We start from the raw sequence: 26,874 nt of genomic DNA, 5'->3' as shown, positions 1-26,874 counted from the left end.
TGAACCAGAGGGGTACCAATATCCTGGGGGGGAGATTTGTTAGTGCTCTTCGGGGGGGTTTAAACTAAATCAGCAGGGGAATGGGAACCTAAATTGTAGTTCCAGTGTACAGGCTGTTGAGAGTAGTGAGGTAGGGGATAAGGTTACAGGGACGCAAGAGGGCACTGGCAAGCAAGAACTTGGTTTAAAGTGTGTCTACTTCAACGCCAGGAGCATCCGGAATAAGGTGGGTGAGCTTGCAGCATGGGTTGGTACCTGGGATCCTGATGTTGTGGCCATTTCAGAGACATGGGTAGAGCAGGGGCAGGAATGGATGTTGCAGGTTCCGGGATTTAGATGTTTCGGAAAGAACAGAGAAGAGGGTAAAAGAGGGGGGGGTGTGGCATTGTTAATCAAGGAAAGTATTACAGCGGCAGAAAGGACGTTTGAGGACTCGTCTACTGAGGTAGTATGGGCCGAGGTTAGAAACAGGAGAGGAGAGGTCACCCTGTTGGGAGTTTTCTATAGACCTCCGAATAGTTCCAGAGATGTAGAGGAAAGGATAGCGAAGATGATTCTCGACCGGAGCGAGAGTAACAGGGTAGTGGTTATGGGGGACTTTAACTTTCCAAATATTGACTGGAAATACTATAGTTCGAGTACTTTAGATGGGTCTGTTTTTGTCCAGTGTGTGCAGGAGGGTTTTCTGACACAGTATGTGGACAGGCCAACCAGGGGCGATGCCACATTGGATTTGGTACTGGGTAATGAACCCGGCCAGGTGTTCGATTTAGATGTAGGTGAGCACTTTGGCGATAGTGATCACAATTTGGTTAGGTTTACCTTAGCGATGGGCAGGGACAGGTATATACCGCAGGGCAAGAATTATAGCTGGGGGAAAGGAAATTATGACGCGATTAGGCAAGATTTAGGATGTGTAGGATGGGGAAGGAAACTGCAGGGGATGGGCACAAACGAAATGTGGAGCTTATTCAAGGAGCAGCTAATGCGTGTCCTTGATAAGTATGTACCTGTCAGGCAGGGAGGAAGTTGTCGAGCGAGGGAGCCGTGGTTTACTCAAGAAGTTGAAGCGCTTGTCAAGAGGAAGAGGGCGGCTTATGTTAGGATGAGACGTGAAGGCTCAGTTAGGGCGCTTGAGAGTTACAAGCTAGCCAGGAAGGATCTAAAGGGAGGGCTAAGAAGAGCAAGGAGAGGACACGAGAAGTCATTGGCGGATAGGATCAAAGAAAACCCTAAGGCTTTCTATAGGTATATCAGGAATAAACGAATGATAAGAGTTAGAACAGGGCCAATCAAGGATAGTAGTGGGAAGTTGTGTGCGGAATCAGAGGAGATAGGGGAAGCGTTAAATGAATATTTTTCGTCAGTATTTACAGTAGAAAAAGAAAATGTTGCCGAGGAGATTACTGAGATACAGCCTACTAGGCTAGATGGGATTGAGATTCACAAGGAGGAGGTGTTAGCAATTTTGGAAAGAGTGAAAATAGATAAGTCCCCTGGGCCAGATGGGATTTATCCTAGGATTCTCTGGGAAGCCAGGGAGGAGATTGCAAAGCCGTTGTTGTTGATCTTTAAGTCGTCATTGTCGACAGGAGTAGTGCCGGAGGACTGGAGGATAGCAAATGTTGTCCCCTTGTTCAAGAAGGGGAGTAGAGACAGCCCTGGTAATTATAGACCTGTGAGCCTTACTTCGGTTGTGGGTAAAATGTTGGAAAAGGTTATAAGAGACAGGATTTATAATCATCTTGAAAAGAATAAGTTCATTTGCGATAGTCAGCACGGTTTTGTGAAAGGTAGGTCGTGCCTCACAAACCTTATTGAGTTTTTCGAGAAGGTGACCAAACAGGTGGATGAGGGTAAAGCCGTGGATGTGGTGTATATGGATTTCAGTAAGGCGTTTGATAAGGTTCCCCACGGTAGGCTATTGCAGAAAATACGGAAGTATGGGGTTGAAGGTGATTTAGAGCTTTGGATCAGAAATTGGCTAGCTGAAAGAAGACAGAGGGTGGTGGTTGATGGCAAATGTTCATCCTGGAGTTTAGTTACTAGTGGTGTACCGCAAGGTTCTGTTTTGGGGCCACTGCTGTTTGTCATTTTTATAAACGACCTGGATGAGGGTGTAGAAGGGTGGGTTAGTAAATTTGCGGATGACACGAAGGTCGGTGGAGTTGTGGATAGTGTCGAAGGGTGTTGTAGGGTACAGAGGGACATAGATAGGCTGCAGAGCTGGGCTGAGAGATGGCAAATGGAGTTTAATGCGGAGAAGTGTGAGGTGATTCACTTTGGAAGGAGTAACAGCAATGCAGAGTACTGGGCTAATGGGAAGATTCTTGGTAGTGTAGATGAGCAGAGAGATCTTGGTATCCAGGTACATAAATCCCTGAAAGTTGCTACCCAGGTTAATAGGGCTGTTAAGAAGGCATATGGTGTGTTAGCCTTTATTAGTAGGGGGATCGAGTTTCGGAGCCACGGGGTCATGATGCAGCTGTACAAAACTCTGGTGAGGCCGCACCTGGAGTATTGCGTGCAATTCTGGTCACCGCATTATAGGAAGGATGTCGAAGCTTTGGAAAGGGTGCAGAGGAGATTTACTAGGATGTTGCCTGGTATGGAAGGAAGGTCTTATGAGGAAAGGCTGAGGGACTTGGGGTTGTTTTCGTTAGAGAGAAGGAGGAGGAGAGGTGACTTAATAGAGACATACAAGATAATCAGAGGGTTAGATAGGGTGGATAGTGAGAGTCTTTTTCCTCGGATGAGGATGGCAAACACGAGGGGACATAGCTTTAAGTTGAGGGGTGAAAGATATAGGACAGATGTCAGAGGTAGTTTCTTTACGCAGAGAGTAGTAGGGGCGTGGAACGCCCTGCCTGCAACAGTAGTAGACTCGCCAACTTTAAGGGCATTTAAGTGGTCATTGGATAGACATATGGATGTAAATGGAATAGTGTAGGTCAGATGATCGGCGCAACATCGAGGGCCGAAGGGCCTGTACTGCGCTGTAATATTCTAATTCTAATTCTAATTCTAATTATGCAAGCTAATATTGCAATAATGTCTGGCAATGCCTGATGACCTGAATTGTGGGAAAAGTAGTAATTCTACTGTTTGAATGATACAATTGAGATTTCATAATTTAGTCAACAATCCCTAGTTGCATAAAGTGGCATGTAAATCCTTAATTTTATATTGAGGGTATGACCTCCATTACCTTCCTGCCCCTCTTTCCTCTCCCATGCCATCCCCTCCTGCCGCCTGGGGTTCCGCCCTTCCTCCGGAGGCTGTTGCCTGTCAATGCTACTGGGCCCAAAATGTGACAGTCATGCCCCCATTGCCAGCTGCAGCCTTCCTTCTGGGCATGTGGTTTAGTTTAGTTTAGTTTAGAGATACAGCACTGAAACAGGCCCTTCGGCCCACCGAGTCTGTGCCGACCATCAACCACCCATTTATACTAATGCTACACTAATCCCATATTCCTACCACATCCCCACCTGTCCCTATATTTCCCTACCACCTACCTATACTAGTGGCAATTTATAATGGCCAATTTACCTACCAACCTGCAAGTCTTTTGGCTTGTGGGAGGAAACCGGAGCACCCGGAGAAAACCCACGCAGACACAGGGAGAACTTGCAAACTCCACACAGGCAGTACCCAGAATTGAACCCGGGTCGCTGGAGCTGTGAGGCTGCAGTGCTAGCCACCGTGCCGCCCAATTATGATTGGCAACCTTGCCCTTGCTCTTTTGCTCCTGAAATGCCGACCTCATTCATTGCCTAGGCTTTGTGCCCACTCTCCCTGCCACCTGCTCAGTGCCAAGAGCACCTCATTTCCAAGTGCTGAGTTTCCCTTGGCCCTGCTGATCATTTTATGAGGCTGGGATAGCACCCTGAGGCAGTCTTAACAGTCTCCCCACTCTGTACCCGCTTCCCATCAGCTAATCAAAAACTGACACCTCCTGAAACCTGTGGATCCCTTTAAATATTCCACCCTCCCCTTCCAACAAGCTCTTAATGAGCTTTTTCACTAATTTAATTGGCCTCAATAGGTGGAGAGTCCTGTAACTGACAGGCAGCCCGGTGTCAGTTTTTTCAGGGCCCTCCCCACTCCAACACCACCTCTGTTCCCGACTTCGGGATGGCCCAAAAATTCAGTCCAGAGTGTATAAGCTGCATGTGGTGGAGGTTGGCTGTCAAGGATTTGAGAGACAATGAATGGTGTGATTCTAGGGAAAGCTGGGGATGAGACAAACAAAAGTCAAAGTCACTGTAGCCTAGAACTTCTTCGCTTCTGGCTCATTCCAGCTGCAGACCTTGGTGGCATCTCACAAGCGCCTGCACATCAATGCATCTCACAGATCACTGATGCACTCTTTGCCAGGCGTGGACAGTACATTCATTTCAGGACAGATGCAGCCTCACAGAGACAGAGGGCATTGGGTTTTGCCCCCATCGTTTGATTCCCCCAGGTGCAGGGCATCATCGATTACACCCTTATGGCCATCAAGGCACCCAGTGACTGCCCACTCAGATTTATCAACAGGAAGGGCTTCCACCCCTTCAACATTCAACTGATCTGCAACCACACCAAGAGCTTCCTTCATGTCTGTGGTCGCTTTCCTGGCAGCTGCCATGACTGCTTCATCCTCTGCCAGTCCAGGTTGCCTCAGATCTTCACTCCAACCCCCAAAGTGTGTGGATGGATCCTAGGGGACAGAGATTATCCCTTGAAGACATGGCTATTCACCCCCTCAACAGGAGCCCCAGACACAAAGACAGAGGCAATACAACCAATGCCACCTGCTCAGTCGGTCAACCATTGAGCAGGCCATCAGGCTACTGAAAATCCAATTCTGGTGCCTGGGCCGGTTGGGTGGCACCCACAATACCCTCTTGCAGGAGTCTTGGTCATTGTGGAGGTCTGCTGCACTCTTCATAACATGGCCCTCCAGAGAGGTGTGGATGGTGAGACCCTGGAAGGAGACAGCTTATTGGGGAGGAGCAGGAGGTGAGAGAGGAAGAGGAGGCGGAGGGAGATGACGCTGAACTGAGAGGTGCCCCTGCTGCATGATGAGGTGGCCTCCTGCCATCCTCCGAGATGTCCCTCCTCTCCCTCATGGCCTCCAGAATTAGATCCAGGCCAGCACTGGTGAAGCAGAGGGCCGCGCTGCCCTGGGTACCAGGCCTTCAGTTCCCCGTGACATCTGGCTTCCCTTTGGTATTGTGGAAGGTTTTAGCACAATCAGAAGATTTCTCCCTTAGAACATCCAGAAGCCTCAGTGATGGCTGCCATGGAGTGACTAAATGAGTCCCACACTTCCTTGGACCCACCGCCGTTCCCGCACTCACTGGCTCTAAGTGGACAGAAAAACTGTCTCCATACCAATTAAGGGCTCACCCACGTGAAAATCTTAACTTTCATCAGTTTACCACTGAACTGAAAACAAACTTGGCTCCTGTTCTCCACCTCCGTGGCGAAAATTCAGCTGCTGTGTCTCTGCATTTAGCTAACAACTCTGCATATTTCAGGATGTTTTTCATATGCTTCCTCTAACCTTGTCTCCAATGAATGTATCAACTCTGCTATGTTTAAGTATGGAGACTGTAGCTACTTTCATGTATTACATTTACTCCTCAGAACTAGTATATTTACCTTTTAACTCCACCACCAACATTGGCATTGTTAAAATGTACAAACTACATTGGCTATTCCCAATAAAAGCAGAGGCCTACAGTAGGCCATTAAGCAAGCACAACTTTACATCAATTTAATGGATCCAAATTAATCCTCAGAAATATGTTCTGAAAATAATGTATTTTAGCAATTTAATGATTGATTCAAGTTCAGATTTCTGTCTATGACTTTTGGTCATTTGTTTTCTTTTAAAAAAAAAAGATCAAACTAATCGCACTGCTCTGTGGATGTAAATTTATGATTAAGGTACATAATTTAAATTGAAAATTTGCAATAACGGTGTTTTCTTTACTGTTTTACAGTGCTTGACAGTCCAGAGGAACTTGACAGAAAACGTATTTGCCGCATCATCACCAGGGACTTCCCACAGTACTTTGCAGTTGTGTCCAGGGTCAGACAGGACAGTAACTTGATTGGGCCAGAGGGGGGTGTGCTGAGCAGTACTGTGGTACCACAGGTTCAGGCTGTCTTCCCTGAAGGAGCTTTAACCAAGAGGATTAGAGTTGGCCTTCAGGTAACTGGTCTTCCAGAGTTTTAAACAATAGTCTATGCCTGGTACCAATTATTAAATGTGTTTAAATAGAAAATATTAATTCACTGTGTTTTATAGAAACAATGCCATAAAAAGAGTATTCATTGTTTTTCTTTATTAATGTTCAGGCCCAGCCCATGCACATTGAGCTAGTCAAGAAAATTCTGGGCAACAAAGCTACCTTTAGTCCAATAGTCACTCTGGAGCCTCGAAGAAGGAAATTTCATAAACCTATTACGATGACGATTCCCATTCCTAAATACTCCACTGAAGGGCTAATGAATGGTTATGGTGGAGACACTCCAACTCTCAGGTTACTTTGCAGTATAACAGGTAAGATATCAGTACTTAGTTTTAAATGGCCTAGACTTTTGTTTTCACTACCTGGGTTGTAATTTGGTGGAGCATATTGTTGGCCCGTTGGAGAATCCGCTTGATTTTCAGTCCATTGAAATGAGAACAAATGTGAACACAGGGATATACCACTTCCAACCCTTCTCCAATCTGAACAATACATATTTATCCTAATTTTTTGTTTCCTGTCCATCATCCAACTTTTTTTTCATGTTACTGGATTTTCTCTTGCACCATATACCTGTATTTTTCTCTCAAATCTATTGTGAGACACCTTATTGAACACCTTCAGAAAATTCATATATACCACCTTACCTTTATTTAACCAGTCATTTTTTCAAAATCCTCTTTTAAATTTTGTCATATGCAACAAACTGGTAACCATGCATTTTTAAATGTTCACTAATTTTATCTTGAATTATAGATTCTAAGAGTTTCCCACAGCTTATGTTTGATGAAGTTACCAAATTTGCTCTCCTCTCCAATCTTGAACATAGGTTTTACTTTAACGATTCTTCATTCCTACCATGCAATGATTCATTGAAAAGATTGAAAAATTTTGATCAGAGCCTTTGCTAACTCCTAAGACTTCTAAGCTTAGAGTCCATGTTATCAGCACCCTGTGTCTTAGCCACCATCAGTTCCATTTTCTTTCTAGGATCAATTCCATATCCTCCTCCAGTACATTCTTGCTTCCACTATTATTTGTAAAATCAATGTAAAATATTTATTTAATATCTCTGCCATGCTTTCACCCTGTACAATTAAACTTTAAGCAGTCCTGCCCTATCCTTAATTATTCTTTTATTTTTGTATTTACTGTAATGGTCCAGAAATTGCTGGAGTGGTGCATCTTTGCAGTGAGAGACATAATCTGGATTTTTTCCCTCCCCCTTCAGCTCCCAATTATTTTGGCTCCTCAGTTTATTAACAGGGCATCTGGGGCCTTGTGAACATTGGGCCCAATCGTCTATCTCCTTAACCAAGAAACAAAATAATAGAGGAGGCAACAGAGAAATGACGGAGAAGGAAATTAGGCTGAATTAGAGTCACATTAGCTACAGAAACAGAAAAAGGAAAGAAAGATTGGATTAAGAGAGAGGAAAAAAAGACAAAGGAAAAGTTTTTTAAAAATAAACAATTTAAGATTTTTTTTAAAAATAACTCCAGGAACAATTTACTACCTGCAGGTGTGAGACTCCACAGTTTCAATTGTTCTCTTTTTGGGCCTCTAAGGTGTAGTTTCATGTCAAGACTATAAGTAACATCGTTAACAGAGCCCTTATGACATGAATTACCAGCACTAATTGTCCATGGCAAGATTCAACGGTATCTTTGGGAGCGTGATGGTGAACTCCTGTTTCTGTGAGGCTTATTGCAGCTCATGATGTTTTTCTTCCTCACCATAAGTTGCTGAGGTTTTTTATGCACTAATAATAGCGGATGCCATGAACTTGCCATTATTTTTCCAGCAATTTCTGGGCCAATATAAACTTCTATTTATATTATTTGCTGTGGATCCTACTTATCTGAGCTTTGTCTCTGAGTCAAAAGGAAATGGATTCAAACCCATGGTCTTCAACAGATAATTTAGGCTGGTACTTCAGTGCCTTACTGAAGGAGTGCTGTACTGTTGCAGGTGTGGTCTTTTGGATTAGATGTTACAGTAAGGCACTGTCTGTTCTCTTTGGTGGAGCTAAAAGATTGTTGTCACAGATACACAGGGGCTGTGGTGCTGTCTGTCCTCAGATGGATGTAAAAAGATTTCATGGCACTTTTCAAACTTTTTTAAAGAAGAGAAAGGGATTTTGTCTCCATGTCCTGGTCATGTTTATCCCTTGTCCAACACCATCTAAAACGGGTTATCTAGTCATTTATTTCATTGCAGTTTGTGGAACCAAGCTGTGTGCATTTTGACTGCCCTGTTTCCCTACATTACGAGATTGACTACATTTCAGAAGTACTTCATTGGCTGTAAAGCATTTTAGGATTTCCTTTAGTTGTGAAAGGTGCTATATAAATGCATGTTCTTTCTTTTCTGTAAATTTTTTGTAGTGAGTACTATTTATTTACCTGTTCTTTGTTAAGCAAACCATATCAGTAAATTTAACCTCCAGGATGGGGAGGGCGGAGAGATGGGTTAGGGGTTAAAAATTTAAAAATGGGCACCCCAGCCTGCCTCCAACCTGTCCATTTCCAGTTTCAAACTGCTCTCAGGAGGCTTGGTTTCCAGGGCCTCGAGAAACCTGGCAGTGAAGGGAGGCGTGAAGGGCTGGATCCAACAGGTAAGTGGCTTTACGATACTGCTTGTAGGCCAAGAGGAGCAGGGGTGCTTGCCAAGCTTGCTACTATGTGCTTGGAACCTTGCTATCGGCCGACGATTCCTCCCACCATCCCCCCATCCCCCCCAAACCCCGAGCCCAACATGTCAGACTTACCTTTGCTCCGCTGCCTGGCTGCCTTCCCACTCAACAGCCATCCAGACCGTTACTGAAAGGGGAATCATTACTTTCGGGTTTCCCGGCCTCAAATTCCACCGCACCCCTTTCCTGGTTCCCTTTATGCCTCTTGGTTATTATTGGGGCGCATCAATTTGTTTCTAGTCTTACCCTTAATCTGTTAGATAATAGAGCTTGATAGAGTGTACATTCAATTTGACTATCAAAGAAATCTCGTGGCATACATGACATGCCCCAGTAAGTCAGCATACAATGGCAATGATTAACTGTATGATTCCTGGCTCTTGCTATTATTTACAGAAATATTTAGCAGACAATGACATACTCTGGATTAGAGGAGATGTAAGGTTTGCCTACAGGAGTAATCTGATGTTGCACACTAGCCTAAATATCAAACATGTTAAAAATGGTCCCGCTGAGCTGCCTTACCATGTGTCTACCTCCTATTTGAAATGTATTAAATTCCTCGACTGGCTTGACTGCTCAAAGGGACATGTCCTCTACCAAAATTACCCACTAATCCAGGATAATCCTGGACGGCAAAAGTTACGCCAGGGTCCTTTTCTATATCACCAATTGTCTCCTTAAACCTTTCCACCCTTTTATCCTAAACAAATGTGAGGATCTCATAATCAAGATAAATACCCATCCATTCATTCCCATTCCACTTCCCCTGCTAAGCAAAAGAGCCCCGTCACCTTCCCCTCTAGTATTCCTTTCCCCTTACAACTATCCTATCACCTTTCATGCTCTCTCTAAGCGCATGTTCAATAGTTGAGGCCTCAGCATTGATCCTTGTAGCACTCCTCTATTTACAGCCTGCCAAGTTGAAAATGCACCGTTTATCCTGACTCTCTGCTTCTTATCCATTAACCAATCCTCTATCCATGCTAATATATTACCCCCGACTCCATGCACCCTTATCTTGCATATTAGCCTTTAGTGTGGCTTCTTACCGAATGCCTTTTGGAAATCCAAGTATACTACATTTACTGGTTCCCCTTCATCTATCCTACTAGGTACATCCTCAAAAAACTCTGAAAAATTTGTCAAGCAACATTTCCCTTTCATAAAACCTTGTTCATTTTGTTTGATCATACTATGATTATCAAAATGCATATTTAAGACTTCCTTAAGAGTAGATTCCAGCATTTTCCCAACAATTAATGTATGGTTAACTGGCCTCTAGTTCCCTGTTTTCTCTCTCCCTGCTTTCTTGAATAGCCAATCCACTGGGCCCATTCTAGAATGTAGGGAATTTAAAAAATCATAATCATGACAATGGGTGGAATTTTATGTTCACCCTCACGGCAGATTTGGAGACGGAGTGAGCATAAAATCAGGTGGGATAGTGGCGAGGGGAAAGCCCCACCACCATCCTGCCTCTGCCGAAATTTAGTCCGGGGCGGGAAGGCCTGTGAAAGGCCTCCGCACACTGCCGTCAATTGAGGTTCTTAACTGGGTAATTAACCCTCAACTGAGGACCTCTTCCCACCCCAGCCATAATAACCCGTGCGGCCGATGGCCCTGTTGCCGCATTGGAAGCATGGCACGAGAAACTGTTCTGGCTGCTTCCTGGCTCTGGGCGTGGGTGGGTGGTGGGGTAGTGGGAGGTGTCCCTCGTTCAAAGGCATATAGTACCAGAACAAGGGACCCAGCATCGGGAAGGGATGGTGGGGGGTGCGGTCCTGTTGAAAGTGATCCCCTGTCCTTGATGCCAACACCCCTCATCCCCCTCCCCCATGACTCCCAGCCCGCGAGACCCTTCCCGCCCTGACCTACCTGAGGCCTGGCTCCAGCGATGCTCCTCAGCCTCCTGTAGGTGCAGCTACATCAGCAGCCACTGCCTTCATGGTGGCACTGCAGCTGCCAGCCTCTGATTGGCCGGCAACTCTGCAAGGCTGGGACTTCTGGTGACGAGGTCCTAGATCCTATGGAAGGCCCATCGTTGTCCAGTTGAGTGCCCGATTGGCACTAGATTCCGTAGAAGAGGTGACACAGGGATCTCAGCTCCAGTTTCCCTCACCTTCGAGACCCTTGCCGCCAGCATAAAATTCCCCTCAATGACTGTGGTGCATTATCCATCTCATTTTCCTTAACATCTTTGCAGCCTTCCATTCATTCAACCACAGCATCCTTCTTACGTGCCTCTTTTCTGTTGTCCAGCTTTGTTGATTCCTGGTTCCACTCTTAGATACATAGAAAGTATTACGGCACAGAAGGATGCCATTTAGGCCAACGTGTCTGTGCGGCTGAAAAAGAGCTATCCAGCCTGATCCCATCTTCCAGCTCTTGTTCCATAGCCCTGTAGGTTATGACATTTCAAGTACATATCAAACTTTTTTTTAAATGTAATGACGGTTTCTGCCTCTGTCACCCTTTCAGGCAGTCCAGTTGAGTGCCCAGTTGGCAGTAAATTCCGTGGAAGAGGTGACACGGGGATCTCAGCGCCAGTTTCCCTTGCCTTCGAGACCCTTCCTGCTGGACCCCTACCACCCTCTGGATGAAAAAATTATTCTGGAACTCCCCCCTAATCATTCTACCAATTACATTAAATCCAAGCCCCCTGGTTATTGACCTCTCTGCTAATAGAAATAGGTCCATCCTCTCCACTCTATCTAGGCCCCTCATAATTTTAAATACCTCAATTAAGTCCCCCCTCAGCCTCCTCTGTTCCAAAGAAAACAACCCTAGCCTATCCATTCTTTCCTCATAGCTTTCTGGTAACATCCTCATAAATCTCCTCTGTACCTTCTCTAATGTGTAATTTGGTGATCAGAACTGTACGCTGTATTCTAGCTGCAGTCTGACTCGTGTTTTATACTGTTCTAGCATAACCTCCCTGCCCTTGTACTCTAGGCCTCGGTCAATAAAGGAATGTATCCCGTATGCTTTCTTGACCATCTTATCTACCTGTCCTACCTTCAGGGATCTGTAGGCATGCATTCAAGGGTCCTTCTCTTCCTCTACACTTCTCAGAATCCTATCATTTGTTGTATATTCCCTTGCCTTGTTTGTTCTCCCCAAATGCATTATCTCACACTTCTTTGGATTGAATTCCATTTGCTATTTTTCTGCTTAGCTGACCAGTCCATTGATACCTTCCTGCAGTCTACAGCTTTCTTTCTTGCTGTCAACCCTATGGCTTATTTTCGCATCATCTGCAAACTTAATCATGCCCCTAAATATAATTCTAAATCGTTGATATATACCACAAACAGCAAAGTACGCAGTACTGAGCCCTGCAGAACCTTACTGGAAACAGCCTTCCAGTCAAACACCCATTGACCATAACCATTTGTATCCATTTTGTATCCAACTTGCCTCTTTCCCTTGGATCCCATGAGCTTTTACTTTTCTGACCAGTCTTCCAAGTGGAACCTTATCAAAAGCCTTGCTAAATTTCATGTAGACTACGTCAAATGTGCTACCCTCATCGACCCTACTTGTTATCCCCTCAAAAAATTCCATCATTTAGTCAGACTAGACCTTCCTTTAACAAATCCATGCAGAATGTCTTTGTTTAATCCGTTCTTTTCTAAATGACAATTTATACTGTCTCAGAATTGTTTCCATTACTTTGCCCATCACTGAGGTTAAGTTGACTGGCCTATAATTACTCGGGCTATCCCTTCCTCCCTTTTTAAAAAACAGTACATCATTAGCAGTCCTCTGGCACTACCACTGTAGCTAGAGAGGATGGGAAAAGTATGGTCAGAGGTTTCGCTATTTCTTCCCTTGCTTTCCTTAGCAGCCTGGGATAAATTTCATCTGGGTCTGGTGATTTATCCACTTTCAAGGATGATTGACACCTTTTAATATTTCCTCCCTCACTATGTTTATCCTATCAAATATTTCACACTCCTCCTCCTTAACTACAATGTCTGTGTTATCCCTCTCTTGTGAAAACAGACGCAAAGTATTATTTAAGAACCATGCCCATGTCTTCCGCCTCCATACACAAGTTTTCCTTTTGGTCTTTAATTGGCCTGATTCTTTCCTTGTTTATCCTCTTGCTCTTTATGTAATTATAAAACATCTTTAGGTTTTCCTTGATTTTATGTGCCGTTCCTTTTTAATTCCAAACTTTTGGCATATGACATAAGCTTTCTTTTTTTGCCTTATCCTTCCCTGTATGCTCTTTGACATCTGGGGTGGGGGGTGTGGTGGGGAGTGGTCTAGATTTATTTAAAAAACCTTTGGGTTTTCCTTTATTTTATTTGACAATATTTTTTCATGACCTCTCATTGCTTTCCCAATTTCCTTTTTAATTTCACCCCTACTCTTTTTATACTCCTGTAGGTTTTCTGCAGTATTGAGCCCTCGGTATCAGTCATAAGCTTCCCTTTTTTTCTTTATGATCTCCTTTTAAGCTGCTTGACATCAAGAGGTTTCTGGATTTGTTAGTCCCTCCCTTTTACATTAAGGGAACATACTTGCTGTGAGCCCTCACTATCTGTTCCTTGAATTCTTCCCACTGATCTGGCACTGATTTATCTTCAGATAGCTGTTTCCAGTCCACTTTAGCGATATCACATCTCAGCTTAGTAAAATTAGCTTCTCCCCAAATGAAAACTTTTATTCCTGGTCTATCGTTGTCCTTTTCCAGACCTAGTCTAAATCTAACTGAATTATGATCACAACCACTAAAATGCCCTCCCACTGATGCCCTTACACCTGCCCAGCTTCATTCCCTAAAACTAAGTCCACAACTGTCCTTTCTTGTTGGGCTTGCTTTGTACTGGCTAAAAAAAGTTCTCTTGAATGCATTTTAAGAATTCTGCATCCTCTGTACCTTTTGCACTGAATTTATCCCAGTTAATATTAGGGTAGTTGAAATTCCCTGTTTCTGCCCTATTGTTTTTGCACTTCTCAGCAGTTTGACTACATAAATGATCATTTTTCTTTCTCTGACTGTTTGGGTGTCTATAGTACGCCCCCAGCAATGTGATCGCCTTTATCTGTTCCTCAGTTCAACGCGTATGCCCTCATTTGATGTTCCTTCTTGCATATCATCTCTTCTGTGATTGTTTACTTGACCAATATTGCGACCCCCACCCCCCCCCGACTCCTTTTCTATCTCCTCTCTATCTCGCCTGAAAACCCTGTAACCAGGAAATGTTGAGCTGCCATTCTTTAAGTCGCATTTCAGTAATAGCTGTAATATCACACTTTCAAATGTCTATCTGTGCCCTCAGATATCTATCGCTGTGGCTCAGTTGGTAGTACTCTTGCCTCTGAATCATAGCATTCCAGGTTCAAGTCCCACTCCAGGGCTTGAACACACAAATCAAGGCTGACACTCCAGTGCAGTATTGAGAGAGTGCTGCACTGTTGACAATGCTGTCTTTTGGATGAGAGGTTAAAACGAGGCCCCATCTGCTTGCTCGGGTGGATGTAAAATATCTCATAGCACTATTTCTAAGAAGAGTAGGGGTGTTGTCCCCGATCTCCTGCTCAATATTTGTCCCTCAGTCAACATCACGAAAACAGATTATCTGGTCATTGTCACATTGCTGTTTGTGGACGTTTGCTGTGCACATGCTGGCTGCTGTGTTTCCTGCATTACAACAGTGACTATAATTTAAAAAGGTTGTAAAGCACTTTAAAACATTCAGTAGTCATGAAAGGTGCGATATAATTACAAGCCTTTTTTAATCACTGAACTCCTTGCATTGAAGTATATAGCACTAATCACTGAACAACTCCTTAGTTGTCTATTTTCTTTCTCCCTTTGTTTCCTTGATCTTCCATACTCACTTACTAATTTTCTATTTCCAGCCTTGCTTCTCTTCCTTCTGAATCTACTCTTAGGTTCTCATCCCCCTGCCAAGCTAGTTCAACCTCTCCCCAACAGCACTAACAAACCTCCCCAGCAAGATATTGGTCTAGCCCTGTTGAGGTGCAACCTGTCCGGCCTATAAAAGTCCCACCTCCCCCAAAACTAGTTCCACTACCCCAGGAATTTAAAGCCCTCCCTCCTGCACCATCCCTCCAGCCAGACATTCAGCTACATTATCCTCCTACTTCTGTACTCACTAGCATTTGGCACTGGGAGTAACCCAGAAATTACTATCATTGAGGTCCTACTTTTTAACTTTTTCCTAGTGTCCTTAGATTTGCCTGCAGGACCTCATCCCTCTTTCTAACTGTCATTGGTATTAATATGGGCCATGACCTCTAGCTGTTCACCCTCCCCCCTCAATGTCCTGCAGCCACTCAGTGACATCATAGAATCATAGAAAGTTTAAGGCACAGAAAGAGGCCGCTTGGCCCATCGTGTCAGTGCTGGCTGAAAAATGATCCACCTATTCTAATCCCACCTTCCAGCATTTGGTCCGTAGCCTTGCAGATTACGGCATCCTTGACACTGGCACGAGGGAGTCAACATAGGGTCCTGGAATCATGTCAGCGGCCACATAAATGTCTGTCTGATTCCCCTAACTATTGAATCTCTGATCATTATTGCTTTTCTGACCTTCCTTCTTCCTCCCTGCCTGCACATGCTTAAGCTGCAGCGTGACCGCCTCTAGAAATCTGCTATCCATGTTTCTCTCAGCCTCATGGATGCACCACAGTGACAACAGCTGCTGCTCAAACTTCGAAACCTGGAGCTCGAGCTCCTCGACCTGTCAACATTTCCTGCAGATGTGGTTGTTCAGGAGACTAGAAGTTTCCTGGATTTCTCACATGGGACCGGATGTGTATTGCAAGAAACTGAGGTGCCCTGCCATGCCTCTATTTATTGGACTAACTAAACTTTAAAAAAACACCAGTTGCTCACCAATCAGCACCTTCTCTTGTGCTGACGTCGCTTTAGTTTTGTTTATCTTGCTCCCTGCTGCTCATGCTCCCTCTGGGCTTCGGCTGCACTGCTGCTCCGCCCCTGAACCCCTTCAGATCTGCACTCTCACCTTGGGCTCTCCAGACTCTCCTACCGAGCCAGTCAAAGCCACAGTATATTTAGCTGTATCATTTCTCCACATCCCCACACTATCATCTCCACAGGGGATGCAGTGACATAGTGGTAATGTCACTGGACTAGTAATCCAGAGCACAGGATAATGCTCTGGGGACATGGGTTCGAATCCCACCACAGCGGATGGTGAAATTTGAATTCAATTAATAAATTTGGAATTAAAACCTAGTCTAATGGTGACCATGAAATCATTGTCAATTGTTGTAAAAACCCAACTGGATCACTAAAATCCATTAGGGAAGGAAATCTGCTGTCCTTACCTGGTCTGGCCGACATGTGATTCCAGACCCACAGTAATGTGGTTGACTCTTAAAATACCCTCTGAAATGGCAGTTCAAGGGCAGTTAGGGATGGGCAATAAATGCTGGCCAAGCTCAGTGAAGGCCACATCTCACAAATGAATTGTAAAAAATCCCTCCATCATTGGCACCAAATGGGCTGTAACTTCCCCCAGATAAACATTAAGAAGATAGAGGTAATTGTCTTCATTCTCCTTACCTCGGACTCCAGTCCGTTCTGCCTGAACCAAACTATCTTCAACCCCAAGCTGAGCTTCCAACCCCATATCCTCTCCATCACAAACACCACTGACTTCCATCTCCCTAACACAACCTGCCTCTGCCCATCTGCCATTGAGACCCACATAATACTTTTATCACCTCAAGATTCAAATACACCAATTCTCCACCCTCCATCAACTTCAGCTGGAAAAACTCTGCTGCCCATATCCGATACCATGCCAAGTCCTACTCACTGTTCACCCCATCTTCCTTGACCTAAATTGGCTCCTGGCCCTTAAAGGCTCATTTAAAATTTTCATTTTTGGGTTTAAGTACTTAACCTCTCCCTATCATAAAAGTCTCCTCCAGCTCTACAATATCTCCTTACCTCCCATGCCTTCTCTACGAATGGTCCATTCCTCTGCACTATAATGTTTCCCTCTTCTTCACCCCATCACAGGTGGCTGTGCCTTCTGTCACCTAGCTCCTCTTCTTTGGAATTCCTTTCTGAAACTTCTCTGTTTTCTATCCCTCTCCTCCTTTATGATCTTCATTAAAATTCTGATCTCTGACCAAGCTTTTTGGTCACCCTTCCTAATCACCCCTTCTTTGGCAGAATGTATGTTTTTCATCGCACCTATGTGAAGCATGTGGGATTATTTTTCTACACTAAAGATGCTATATAAATGCAAATTATTGTAGTAGTAACAGTACAAATGCCAGGGTTGGGGCTGACCATGACTCATGGCCCTCCTGCCTTGGGCGCTATGGCATTGGAAGGATGAATGAGAATGGACAGAGACTGCTGGAGTTGTGTACCTATCACAACCTCTGCATCACCAACTCGTTCTTTCATACTAAACCCTGTCACCAGGTTTCATGGAGACACCCAAGATCACGTCGTTGGCATCAGCTGGACCTCAGCGTCACAAGGCGAGCCTCTATAAACAGTGTCCAAATCACACGCAGCTTCCACAGTGTGGACTGCGAAACCGACCACTCCCTGGTGTGCAGCAAAATAGACTCAAACCAAAGAAGCTACATCACTGCAAGCAGAAGGGCCACCCGCGCATCAACATGAACAGAATTTCTTATCCACAGCTGTTAAATAAGTTTCTAAATTCACTTGAAAAAGACCTTCAAAACACTCCTGCAGGTGATGCAGAGACGAAGTGGGCCCACATCAGAGACGCCATCTATGAGTCAGCAGTGACCACCTTTGGCAAACATGAGAAGCAGAATGCTGACTGGTTTCAATCTCACTTTGAAGAGCTGGAACCTGTCATAGCCGCTAAGCGCACTGCACTGTTGAACTACAGAAAGCCCCCAGCGAGTTAACATCCGTAGCATTTAAAGTAGCCAGAAGCGCTGCACAAAGAGCAGCCAGGCGCTGTGCAAATGACTACTAGCAACACCTACGCAGTCGTATTCAGCTGGCCTCCGACACCGGAAACATCAGAGGAATGTACGATGGCATTAAGAGAGCTTTTGGGCCAACCATCAAGAAGATCGCCCCCCTCAAATCTAAATCAGGGGACACAATCACTGACCAACGCAAGCAAATGGACCGCTGGGTGGAGCACTACCTAGAACTGTACTCCAGGGAAAATGTTCTCACTGATACCTCCCTCAATGCGGCCCAGTCTCTGCCAGTCATGGATGAGCTGGACGAACAGCCAACAAAATCGGAACTCAGTAATGCCATCGATTCTCTAGCCAGTGGAAAAGCCCCTGGAACGGATGGCATTACGCCTGAAATAATCAAGAGTGCCAAGCCTACTATACTCTCAGCACTCCATGAACTGCTTTGCCTGTACTGGGACGAGGGAGCAGTACCACAGGATATGCGCAATGCCAATATCATCACCCTTTATAAGAATAAGGGTGACCGTGGTGACTGCAACAACTACCGTGGAATCTCCCTGCTCAGCATAGTGGGGAAAGTTTTCGCTCGAGTTGTTTTAAACAGACTCCAGAAGCTGGCTGAGCGTGTCTACCCTGAGGCACAGTGCGGCTTTCGAGCAGAGAGATCCACCAATGACATGCTGGTCTCCCTTCACCAGCTACAGAGAAATGCTGCGAACAACAGATGCCGCTCTATGTTGCTTTCATAGATCTCACCAAAGCCTTTGACCTTGTCAGCAGACGTGGTTTCTTCTGACTACTAGCAAAGAATCGGATGCCCACCCAAGCTACTAAGTATCATCACCTCATTCCATGACAATATGAAAGGCACAATTCAGCAGAGCGGCGCCTCATCAGACCCCTTTCCTATCCTGAGTTGTGTGAAACAGGGCTGTGTTCTCGCACCTACACTGTTTGGGATCTTCTTCTCACTGCTGCTCTCACATACGTTCAAGTCTTCAGAAGAAGGAAATTTCCTCCACACAAGATCAGATGGCAGGTTGTTCAACCTTGCCCATCTTAGAGCGATGACCAAAGTACGGAAAGTCCTCATCAGGGAACTCCTCTTTGCTGACGATGCTGCATTAACATCCCACACTGAAGAGTGTCTGCAGAGACTCATCGACAGGATTGTGGCTGCCTGCAATGAATTTGGCCTAACCATCAGCCTCAAGAAAATGAACATCATGGGACAGGATGTCAGAAATGCTCCATCGATCAATATCAGCGACCACGCTCTGGATGTGGTTCAAGAGTTCATCTACCTAGGCTCAACTATCACCAGTAATCTGTCTCTCGATGCAGAAATCAAGAAGCGCATGGGAAAGGCGTCCGCTGCTATGTCCAGATTGGCCAAGAGGGTGTGGGAAAATGGCGCACTGACACGGAACACAAAAGTCCGAGTGTTTCAAGCCTGTGTCCTCAGTACCTTGCTGTATGGCAGCGAGGCCTGGACAACGTATGTCAGCCAAGAGCGACGTCTCAACTCATTCCATCTTCGCTGCCTCCGGAGAATCCTTGGCATCAGGTGGCAGGACCGTATCTCCAACACAGAAGTCCTCGAGGCGGCCAGCATCCCCAGCATATACATCCTACTGCGCCAGCGGTGCTTGAGATGGCTTGGCCATGTGAGCCGCATGGAAGATGGCAGGATCCCCAAGGATGCATTGTACAGCGAGTTAGTCACTGGTATCAGACCCACCGGCCGTCCATGTCTCCGCTTTAAAGACGTCTGCAAACGCGACATGAAGTCCTGTGACATTGACCACAAGTCGTGGGAGTCAGTTGCCCCTGATCGCCAGAGCTGGCGGGCAGCCATAAAGGTGGGGCTAAAGAGTGGCGAGTCGAAGAGACTTAGCAGTTGGCAGGAAAAAAGACAGAAGTGCAAAGAGAGAGCCAACTGTGTAACAGCCCCGACAACCAATTTTATCTGCAGCGCCTGTGGAAGAGTCTGTCACTCTAGAATTGGCCTTTATAGCCACTCCAGGTGTTGCTCCACAAACCACTGACCACCTCTAGGCACTTACCCATTGTCTCTCGAAACAAGGAGGCCAAAGAAGAAGAAAAAGAAGAATAGTACAAATATTAACCATTTAACTGTAATTTTTTTGTTGAGAATATGTACAATAGTATATTGGTGTACAATCCAGTAGATTATTCTTTGATTTTTGTTTAGAAATTGAGAGTTAGTTCTTCAAAAATTACCAGAATTCCTGTTTCAGTGTGTAATCAGTTTTCTTGTAAAGTTAGGTTTCTTGAAATAAAATGGAGAAAACAAGTTAACAGTGGAGGGCAAGAGTCTTAGCTAGATTGATAAAATTTCAGACTGAGGATGAATTGCTCTGCTACTCCCTGATGCTAAAGTTAGCAAAAAGACAGATTAGCATTCACATGTTCTAAATAGACACGGAGTGACCACAGTCCCAATCTCATAAGGGTCTGTAATGAGACTTGTGATACAAAATGCAGACATGTTCATTGGATAGTTTTACTATTTAATAGCATTTAATCTACTTGTTTAATTGCTGATAGCAACAATATTAATTTAATTGTAAGAAAATTTGTTTAATGCATTTGTTAAATATATACTCAATTTTTTGAAAATATTTAATACAGAAGTGCTATTAAATATAATTATTTTCACATTAAAGTTCAAGTTGTTTGGCAGTTTTATAAACTCCATAAATTCCATTTACATTCTGGCTTAAGGCATTACAAGCATTTAGGGGGGAATTTTATGGAGGCGTTGGGGGTATCAGCCGTTGGCTGGAGAGCCATCGAGAGATTCTCGTTGCCTCCTTTGGGGAAATCCCGCTGTGTCACGAACAAGTCAGGTACTTGAGAGGCCTCCGGCAGGCCTTTCCCAGGATATGGACCTTGGGGACAGGAAGTCCCATCTACCAAGAGCTGCCAGCCAATCAGAGGCCGGCAGCTCTTTTGCTTGGCAGCCTCACAGGAGAGGTGGTGGCTGCTGCTGGAACGGTACCCACTGGAGGTCCAGGATCGTAGAGCAATCCGGGCCAAAGGTAAGTGATGGAGGCAGGGGTTTTGAGGGATAGGGGTAATGGGGGTGGGGGGTGTAGGGGTGTCAGCAGCAAGGGTAGGGGTGTGGGTCTCAGGGGGCCCACCCCCTTCACAATTCTGGGTCCCTCAATCAGGCACTGAGTGCCTTGGAATGAGGGTCCCCCCCCCACCACATCCCCGCCCGGGGGACCACAAGCAACCCTGCACAAAGAGGCCCTTAATTGGGCATTAACCGCCCACTTAAGGGCCTCAATTGGCGGTGAGACGGTAAGGCCATCCACGGGCCTTCGCACCACGGACTTAATTGGGTTGGAGGCAGAAAGGTGGCAGAGTCCCCACCCACCACTATCCCACCCAAATAAGTGCCCTCCCTGCCTCCTCACTCACCACAGGGGAGAACTTCATATACCACCCTTAGCGTGGCTGCACTTATATTTCATGTTGTGTTGTTCTGTGAGAATCCTCCTTCCTCACTCTAACAACGTGTAAATACAGTGCGTAGCAAATCTGCGTTGTATATATTTAGTTCTCTTGTGACTGAAAGGCCCATTTTATATATTTGGAGTAATAGTTTCTGGCTTTGGCTTGCTTTCCAGGTGGAACAACGCCAGCCCAGTGGGAAGATATAACCGGAACTACGCCATTATCATTTGTCAATGAGTGTGTTTCCTTCACAACAAATGTGTCAGCCAGGTAAGGATTTTGGAGAGTTTTGGATCTGTACACCCGTGATTTCCCACAATACATTGGATTGCAGAATGTTTGCAAACATGGAGTTGCAACAACATGAAGATAGGTGGCACGCTAAATAGTGTGGACGGGAGCAGAAAGTTGCAAAGAGAAATTGATAGATTTAGTGAGTGGGCAAAATTGTGACAGATGCAGTTCAATTTGGGGAAATGAGAGGTCATCCAGGTTAGACTTCAGACAGAAAGATCAAGTATTTTCTAAATGGTGAGATGGTTAAAAATTGTGGATGAGCAAAGAGATTTAGGCGTCCATGTACAGAAATCATTAAAAGCTAGTGGGTGTGTACAAAAAAATAATTTGAGTATTGCTGAAAAAAAGAGACATGCTGTCAAAGCTTTTCATCTTGCACTCATCAGGACAGATGCAAAAATGTCAAATTTCAAAGGGAGCAACAATTTATCCTGCATGAGAAAAGGTTGCTGATTGGTTGGCAAGTCAACTCTGATTGGTCAAGGTGTTGCCATAGAGAATGCACGAGGGAACTGTTGTCGCCCACGCTTTAGTTTAATTCAGAATTAGGTGCAATGCCTGAACATGTTCCTTTTGCCTGCAGAGGACAGGTCCCTGTGTATGAATATATGTAGCTTCTAGTGAGCTTAAGTGAGCCACATTGCGAGCCCAACTGATAATCTTAAATTGGTTATTAGTGTAATTCTTAGCACACTTGGAATTGTTCAGTAAGTGTTGTCCAGTCGTGGAATCACATCTGACGTTAGACATTGTGTTCTGAGTTTTGCAAGTACGGGCTGGTTGAGTAGAATCAGTATTCTGCCTAATGGGCACAGCCGAAGGGACATGATGTTTGATATGATCCGCCAGTCATTGGGATGTACGGCCGACGTACCTGGCATCACACCAGCACTGCAATTCATATACCACATTGTTCATTTGTGTGGTAGGCAGAACGTCTTTTTGGCTTGTGTTGCTACTGCAATAGTAGCAATGTGAAATGGCTAGCTTCACCTGTTGCTCATATTTTTGAGATATCTTACCCTTCCAGGGTAATTTGAGGTAGATGGGGCACTTTTCAGGTTTGAAAGTGGCAGCCCTTGTGAGGAAGCGCGATATACAACGACCAATGATCTACTCGGAGTAACCATTATCCTGCAGGATAGCTTTGATATGCCTTATTTGTATACCTGAGACAGAGGTACAAAAAGTAATTTAAAAGGCTAATGGAATGGTAGTCTTTCTCTCAAGGGAACCGGAATACAAAGGGGTGATATTTATGCTATACTTCTCTAAAACTGTGGTTAAACTGCATCTGCAGTACTGCAGTCAGTTCTGGGAAGCGCATCTCAGGAAGGATATCTTTGCCTTGGAGGGAGTACAGTGTAGATCTAACAGAATAATAATGGGGTTAAAAGGGTCAAATGATCAAGACAAATTGCATAGACTAAGATTGTTTCCCTTGAGTATAAAAGATTAAAAGGTGATATAATTGAGATGTATATGATCATGAAATAATTTGAAGATAGAGAGAAACTGTTTCCTCTGGTGGTTAGCCCAGAACAAGGGGGCCGAACCTTAAAATTAGAGGTGAGCCGTTCATGGTGATGTCAGGAAGCATTCCTTCAAACTGTGGGTAGTGTAAATGCAAGGGGGGGAATTTTATCCTGGCAGCGGGGATCTCGACGTTGGGAGAAACAGATGTTCCACTTTCAGACCTTCCTTCAATCATAAGGTCAGAAGTGGGGATGTTCGCGGATGATTGCACAATGTTCAGCACCATTCGTGACTCCTCAGATACTGAAGCAGTCCGTCTAGAAATGCAGCAAGACCTGGACAACATCCAGGCTTGGCCTGATAAGTGGCAAGTAATATTCGCGCCACACATGTGCCAGGCAATGACCATCTCCAACAAGAGAGAATCTAACCATCTCCCCTTGACATTCAACGGCATTACTATCGCTGAATCACCCGCTATCAACATCCTAGGGGCTACCATTGACCAGAAGCTGAACTGGAGTAGCCATATAAATACCATGGCTACAAGAGTAGGTCAGAAGCTAGGAATCCTGAGGCGAGTAACTCACCTCCTGACTCCCCAAAGCCTGTCCACCATCTACAAGGCACAAGTCAGGAGTGTGATAGAATACTCTCCACTTGCCTGGATGGGTGCATCTACAACAACACTCAAGAAGCTCGACACCATCCAGGACAAAGCAGCCCGCTTGATTGGTACCCCATCTACAAACATTCACTCCCTCCACCACCGACGCACAGTGGCTGCAGTGTGTACCATCTACAGGATGCACTGCAGCAATGCACCAAGGCTCCTTAGACAGCACCTTCCAAACCTGCGATCTCTACCAACTAGAAGGACAAGGGCAGCACATACATGGGAACACCACCACCTGCAAGTTCCCCTCCAAGTCACACACCATCCTGACTTGGAACTATATCGCTGTTTCTTCACTGTCGTTGGGTCAAAATCCTGGAACTCCCTTCCTAACAGCACTGTGGGTATACCTACCCCACATGGACTGCAGCGGTTCAAGAAGGCAGCTCACCACCACCTTCTCAAGGGCAATTAGGGATGGGCAATAAATGCTGGCATAGCCAGTGACGCCCACATCCCATGAATGAATTTTAAAAAAAGATCCCGCATCGCTACTTTTCCAGAAGGCCCGCTGAATTTAGTGCCAATCAAGCACTTAAATGGCCAGTAGCAGACCTTCCATAGGATCTAGGACCCCATCGCTGGACGTCTGCCCTTGGAGAGCTACTGGCCAATCAGCGGAGGCAGTGGCTGCAGCTGGAGGTGATCATCCTAGAGGCCGAGAAGTGTCGCTGGAGCCAGGCCTCGGGTAGGCCAGGGCAGGAGGGGACTTGTGGGGTGAGGGCCACAGGGGTTGGGGGAGTTTGCGGAGGGGATCCGGCAGCAAGGGCGGTGGGGTGTGGCCCTCAGCCGGGCTCCCCTTCCTGATGCTGGGTCTCTTGTTCAGGTACTAAGTGCCTTTGAAGAGGGACCCCCAGAGCCGGGAAGCAGCCCACATGGTTTTTTGTGCCGTGCTTCCTGTGCGGTGACGGGGCCACCCGCTGCACGTCTATTTGCGGCTGCGGCGGGAAGAGGCCCTTATCTGGGGGTTAATTACACAGTCAAGGGCCTCAAATGACAGTGGGGGCGAGAAGGCCATTCACAAGTCTTCCCACCCTGTACTAAATTTTGGTGGAGGTGGGATGGTGGCGGGATGTGGTGGGGGATTCCTGCCACCATCCCACTCAATTTTATGCTCTCCCCGCCTCCATACCCACCACAGGGGAGAGCATAATTTTCCTCCCCACACTCTCTCAAAAAGCTGTTATTGGCTAGGTCAATTGAAAAATTCAAAACTGAGAGATCGATTTTTGTTAGGTATGGGTATTAAGTGATATGGAACAAAGGCAGGTAATGGAGTTGAGGTACAATTCATCCATGATCAAATTGAATGGTGCAACAGGGTTGAAGGGCTGAACAGTCAACTTAAAATAATCATCACTTGTATTCAATCCCAACCAATTTGGTACTCTACTCCAATGAATAGATGATGACTGGCTGAGACTGAATAAAATGTTTCTTGTTTTGTTTGTTTGCAGATTCTGGCTCATAGATTGCCGGCAGATCCAAGAATCTGTCAACTTTTCCACACAAGTGTACAGAGAGATTATCTGTGTACCGTACATGGCCAAATTTGTAGTATTTGCCAAATCACTTGATCCAATCGAGGCACGATTGAGATGTTTTTGTATGACAGATGACAAGGTGGACAAAACATTGGAACAGCAGGAAAATTTTACAGAGGTTGCAAGGAGCAGGGATGTTGAGGTACTGGAACAAATAGTGAATGAGTAAAATGGCTAAGCGGTCCTCTAGAGTACTGGAGGAGTGCACGAAGGCCAGATCTGTGCCTTTCTCCCTCAAAAAAAATTCTGGGTGCAGTGAATAGAGAAAATTGGGCGTCAGCACTTATGGATGTGTAGTTCTGTCCATGCATTTTTTCCAATTCACTGGCCAGAATTTTATGTTGGGCGGGGGGGGCTCTGCCCACTGGCCGAAAAGTCAGTGATGAGCCCCCCTCCACCGGACATGGGAAACCAGGATGGGATTTTTTAGCTCCCCAGGCCCTTAATTGGTCTTGGATGGGACTTCCACCTCCTTGAGGCAGGAAATCCCACCAAATGGAGCTGCCGACCAGTCAGCGGGCCAGCAGCTCTTCGTTCCAGCAGTGCCAGTGGGAGCAGTGGCCACTACCGGGACTACACCCAGCCATTGGAGGCGAGAGGAAGGACACCCCGGAACTCAGGTTAGGTTTTTGGAGCCTTGCCGTGGACTATCGGCCGGGCCCCAGTGAGACGAGGGGGATTGGTCGTGGCAGGGGGGAGGGTTGTGTGTTGGAGCCGATTGGGGTTTTGGAGCAGCCTTACGTGGTGCACAGGGTGCTTCAGGAGGGTTTGACCCACCCCCCCGCCCCATCAGCCCGCAAGCAGGTCAGGCGGGGTTCTTGGGACCTTTGCTGTCCGGACACCGAAGGTAAAATACCCGCGATGGCGGGAGGAGGCCCTAAAATGGCAGTTAATTGGCCACTTAAGGGCCTTGATTAGCCTGGGGCAGGTGGGCTGTTTCTCTCCGCTCCGCGTAAAATTGCAGCGGTGGTGGGAGGAGGTTGGGTACGGCCCCACCGCCCACTCAATTTTTCTACCCCTCCACCAGCCCATTTGTCTGGGGGCTGTAAAATTCCGGCCTCTGTGTCCAGGCAATGGAATACATCAAAGCACAGTAACAGGAGGACCTGCCCCCCAGGCTCCACTTTACGAAATACAACCTGTGACATTTCTCCACTTTAGCACATATTTAATTACCGACATGCTTGAGCTCAACAATTTTTGTAAAGTTTCATTAACTCTCTCTAATTCAATACATATACATAATATGCTACATTTATTCTGACTATATTATGAATCATGACAGTTGTTAAAAATTTAGTTGAAAGTAACAGTATATCTTTATGAAGACTGTCTGACTCCCCTCCAAAAATACTTTTTCTTAAGTTCACACAGAGCTCCTGTTTAATTTAACTCACAACTAACATTACACATTCAATTCTATTATTTCTTGCACTTGCCCTCTGTCTCCTCCCCCTTCCTTCCTCTTTTATGCTTCCCCTCTTCCCCTTCCTTCCTAACAGAGTAATAAAAGTG

General features: G+C 45.6%; 1 protein-coding gene across 10 annotated transcripts in view; it reads left to right on the top strand.

Moving 5' to 3' along the window:
- The window catches only part of ank2b (ankyrin 2b, neuronal), an 802,067-nt gene that overhangs the window by 676,168 nt on the left and 99,025 nt on the right, over positions 1–26,874 (top strand). For all 10 annotated transcript variants that reach the window (XM_068039631.1, XM_068039677.1, XM_068039625.1 and 7 more), the window contains 4 exons: positions 5,994–6,205; positions 6,352–6,556; positions 21,540–21,636; positions 25,273–25,501. In XM_068039631.1, the coding sequence (XP_067895732.1) occupies positions 5,994–6,205; positions 6,352–6,556; positions 21,540–21,636; positions 25,273–25,501 (743 nt within the window). The remainder of the gene's footprint in view (positions 1–5,993; positions 6,206–6,351; positions 6,557–21,539; positions 21,637–25,272; positions 25,502–26,874) is intronic.

This window comes from Heterodontus francisci, chromosome 1, assembly GCF_036365525.1.
Source record: "Heterodontus francisci isolate sHetFra1 chromosome 1, sHetFra1.hap1, whole genome shotgun sequence".
Taxonomy (NCBI): domain Eukaryota; kingdom Metazoa; phylum Chordata; class Chondrichthyes; order Heterodontiformes; family Heterodontidae; genus Heterodontus; species Heterodontus francisci.
This window is presented reverse-complemented; position numbering and strand designations above follow the sequence as displayed.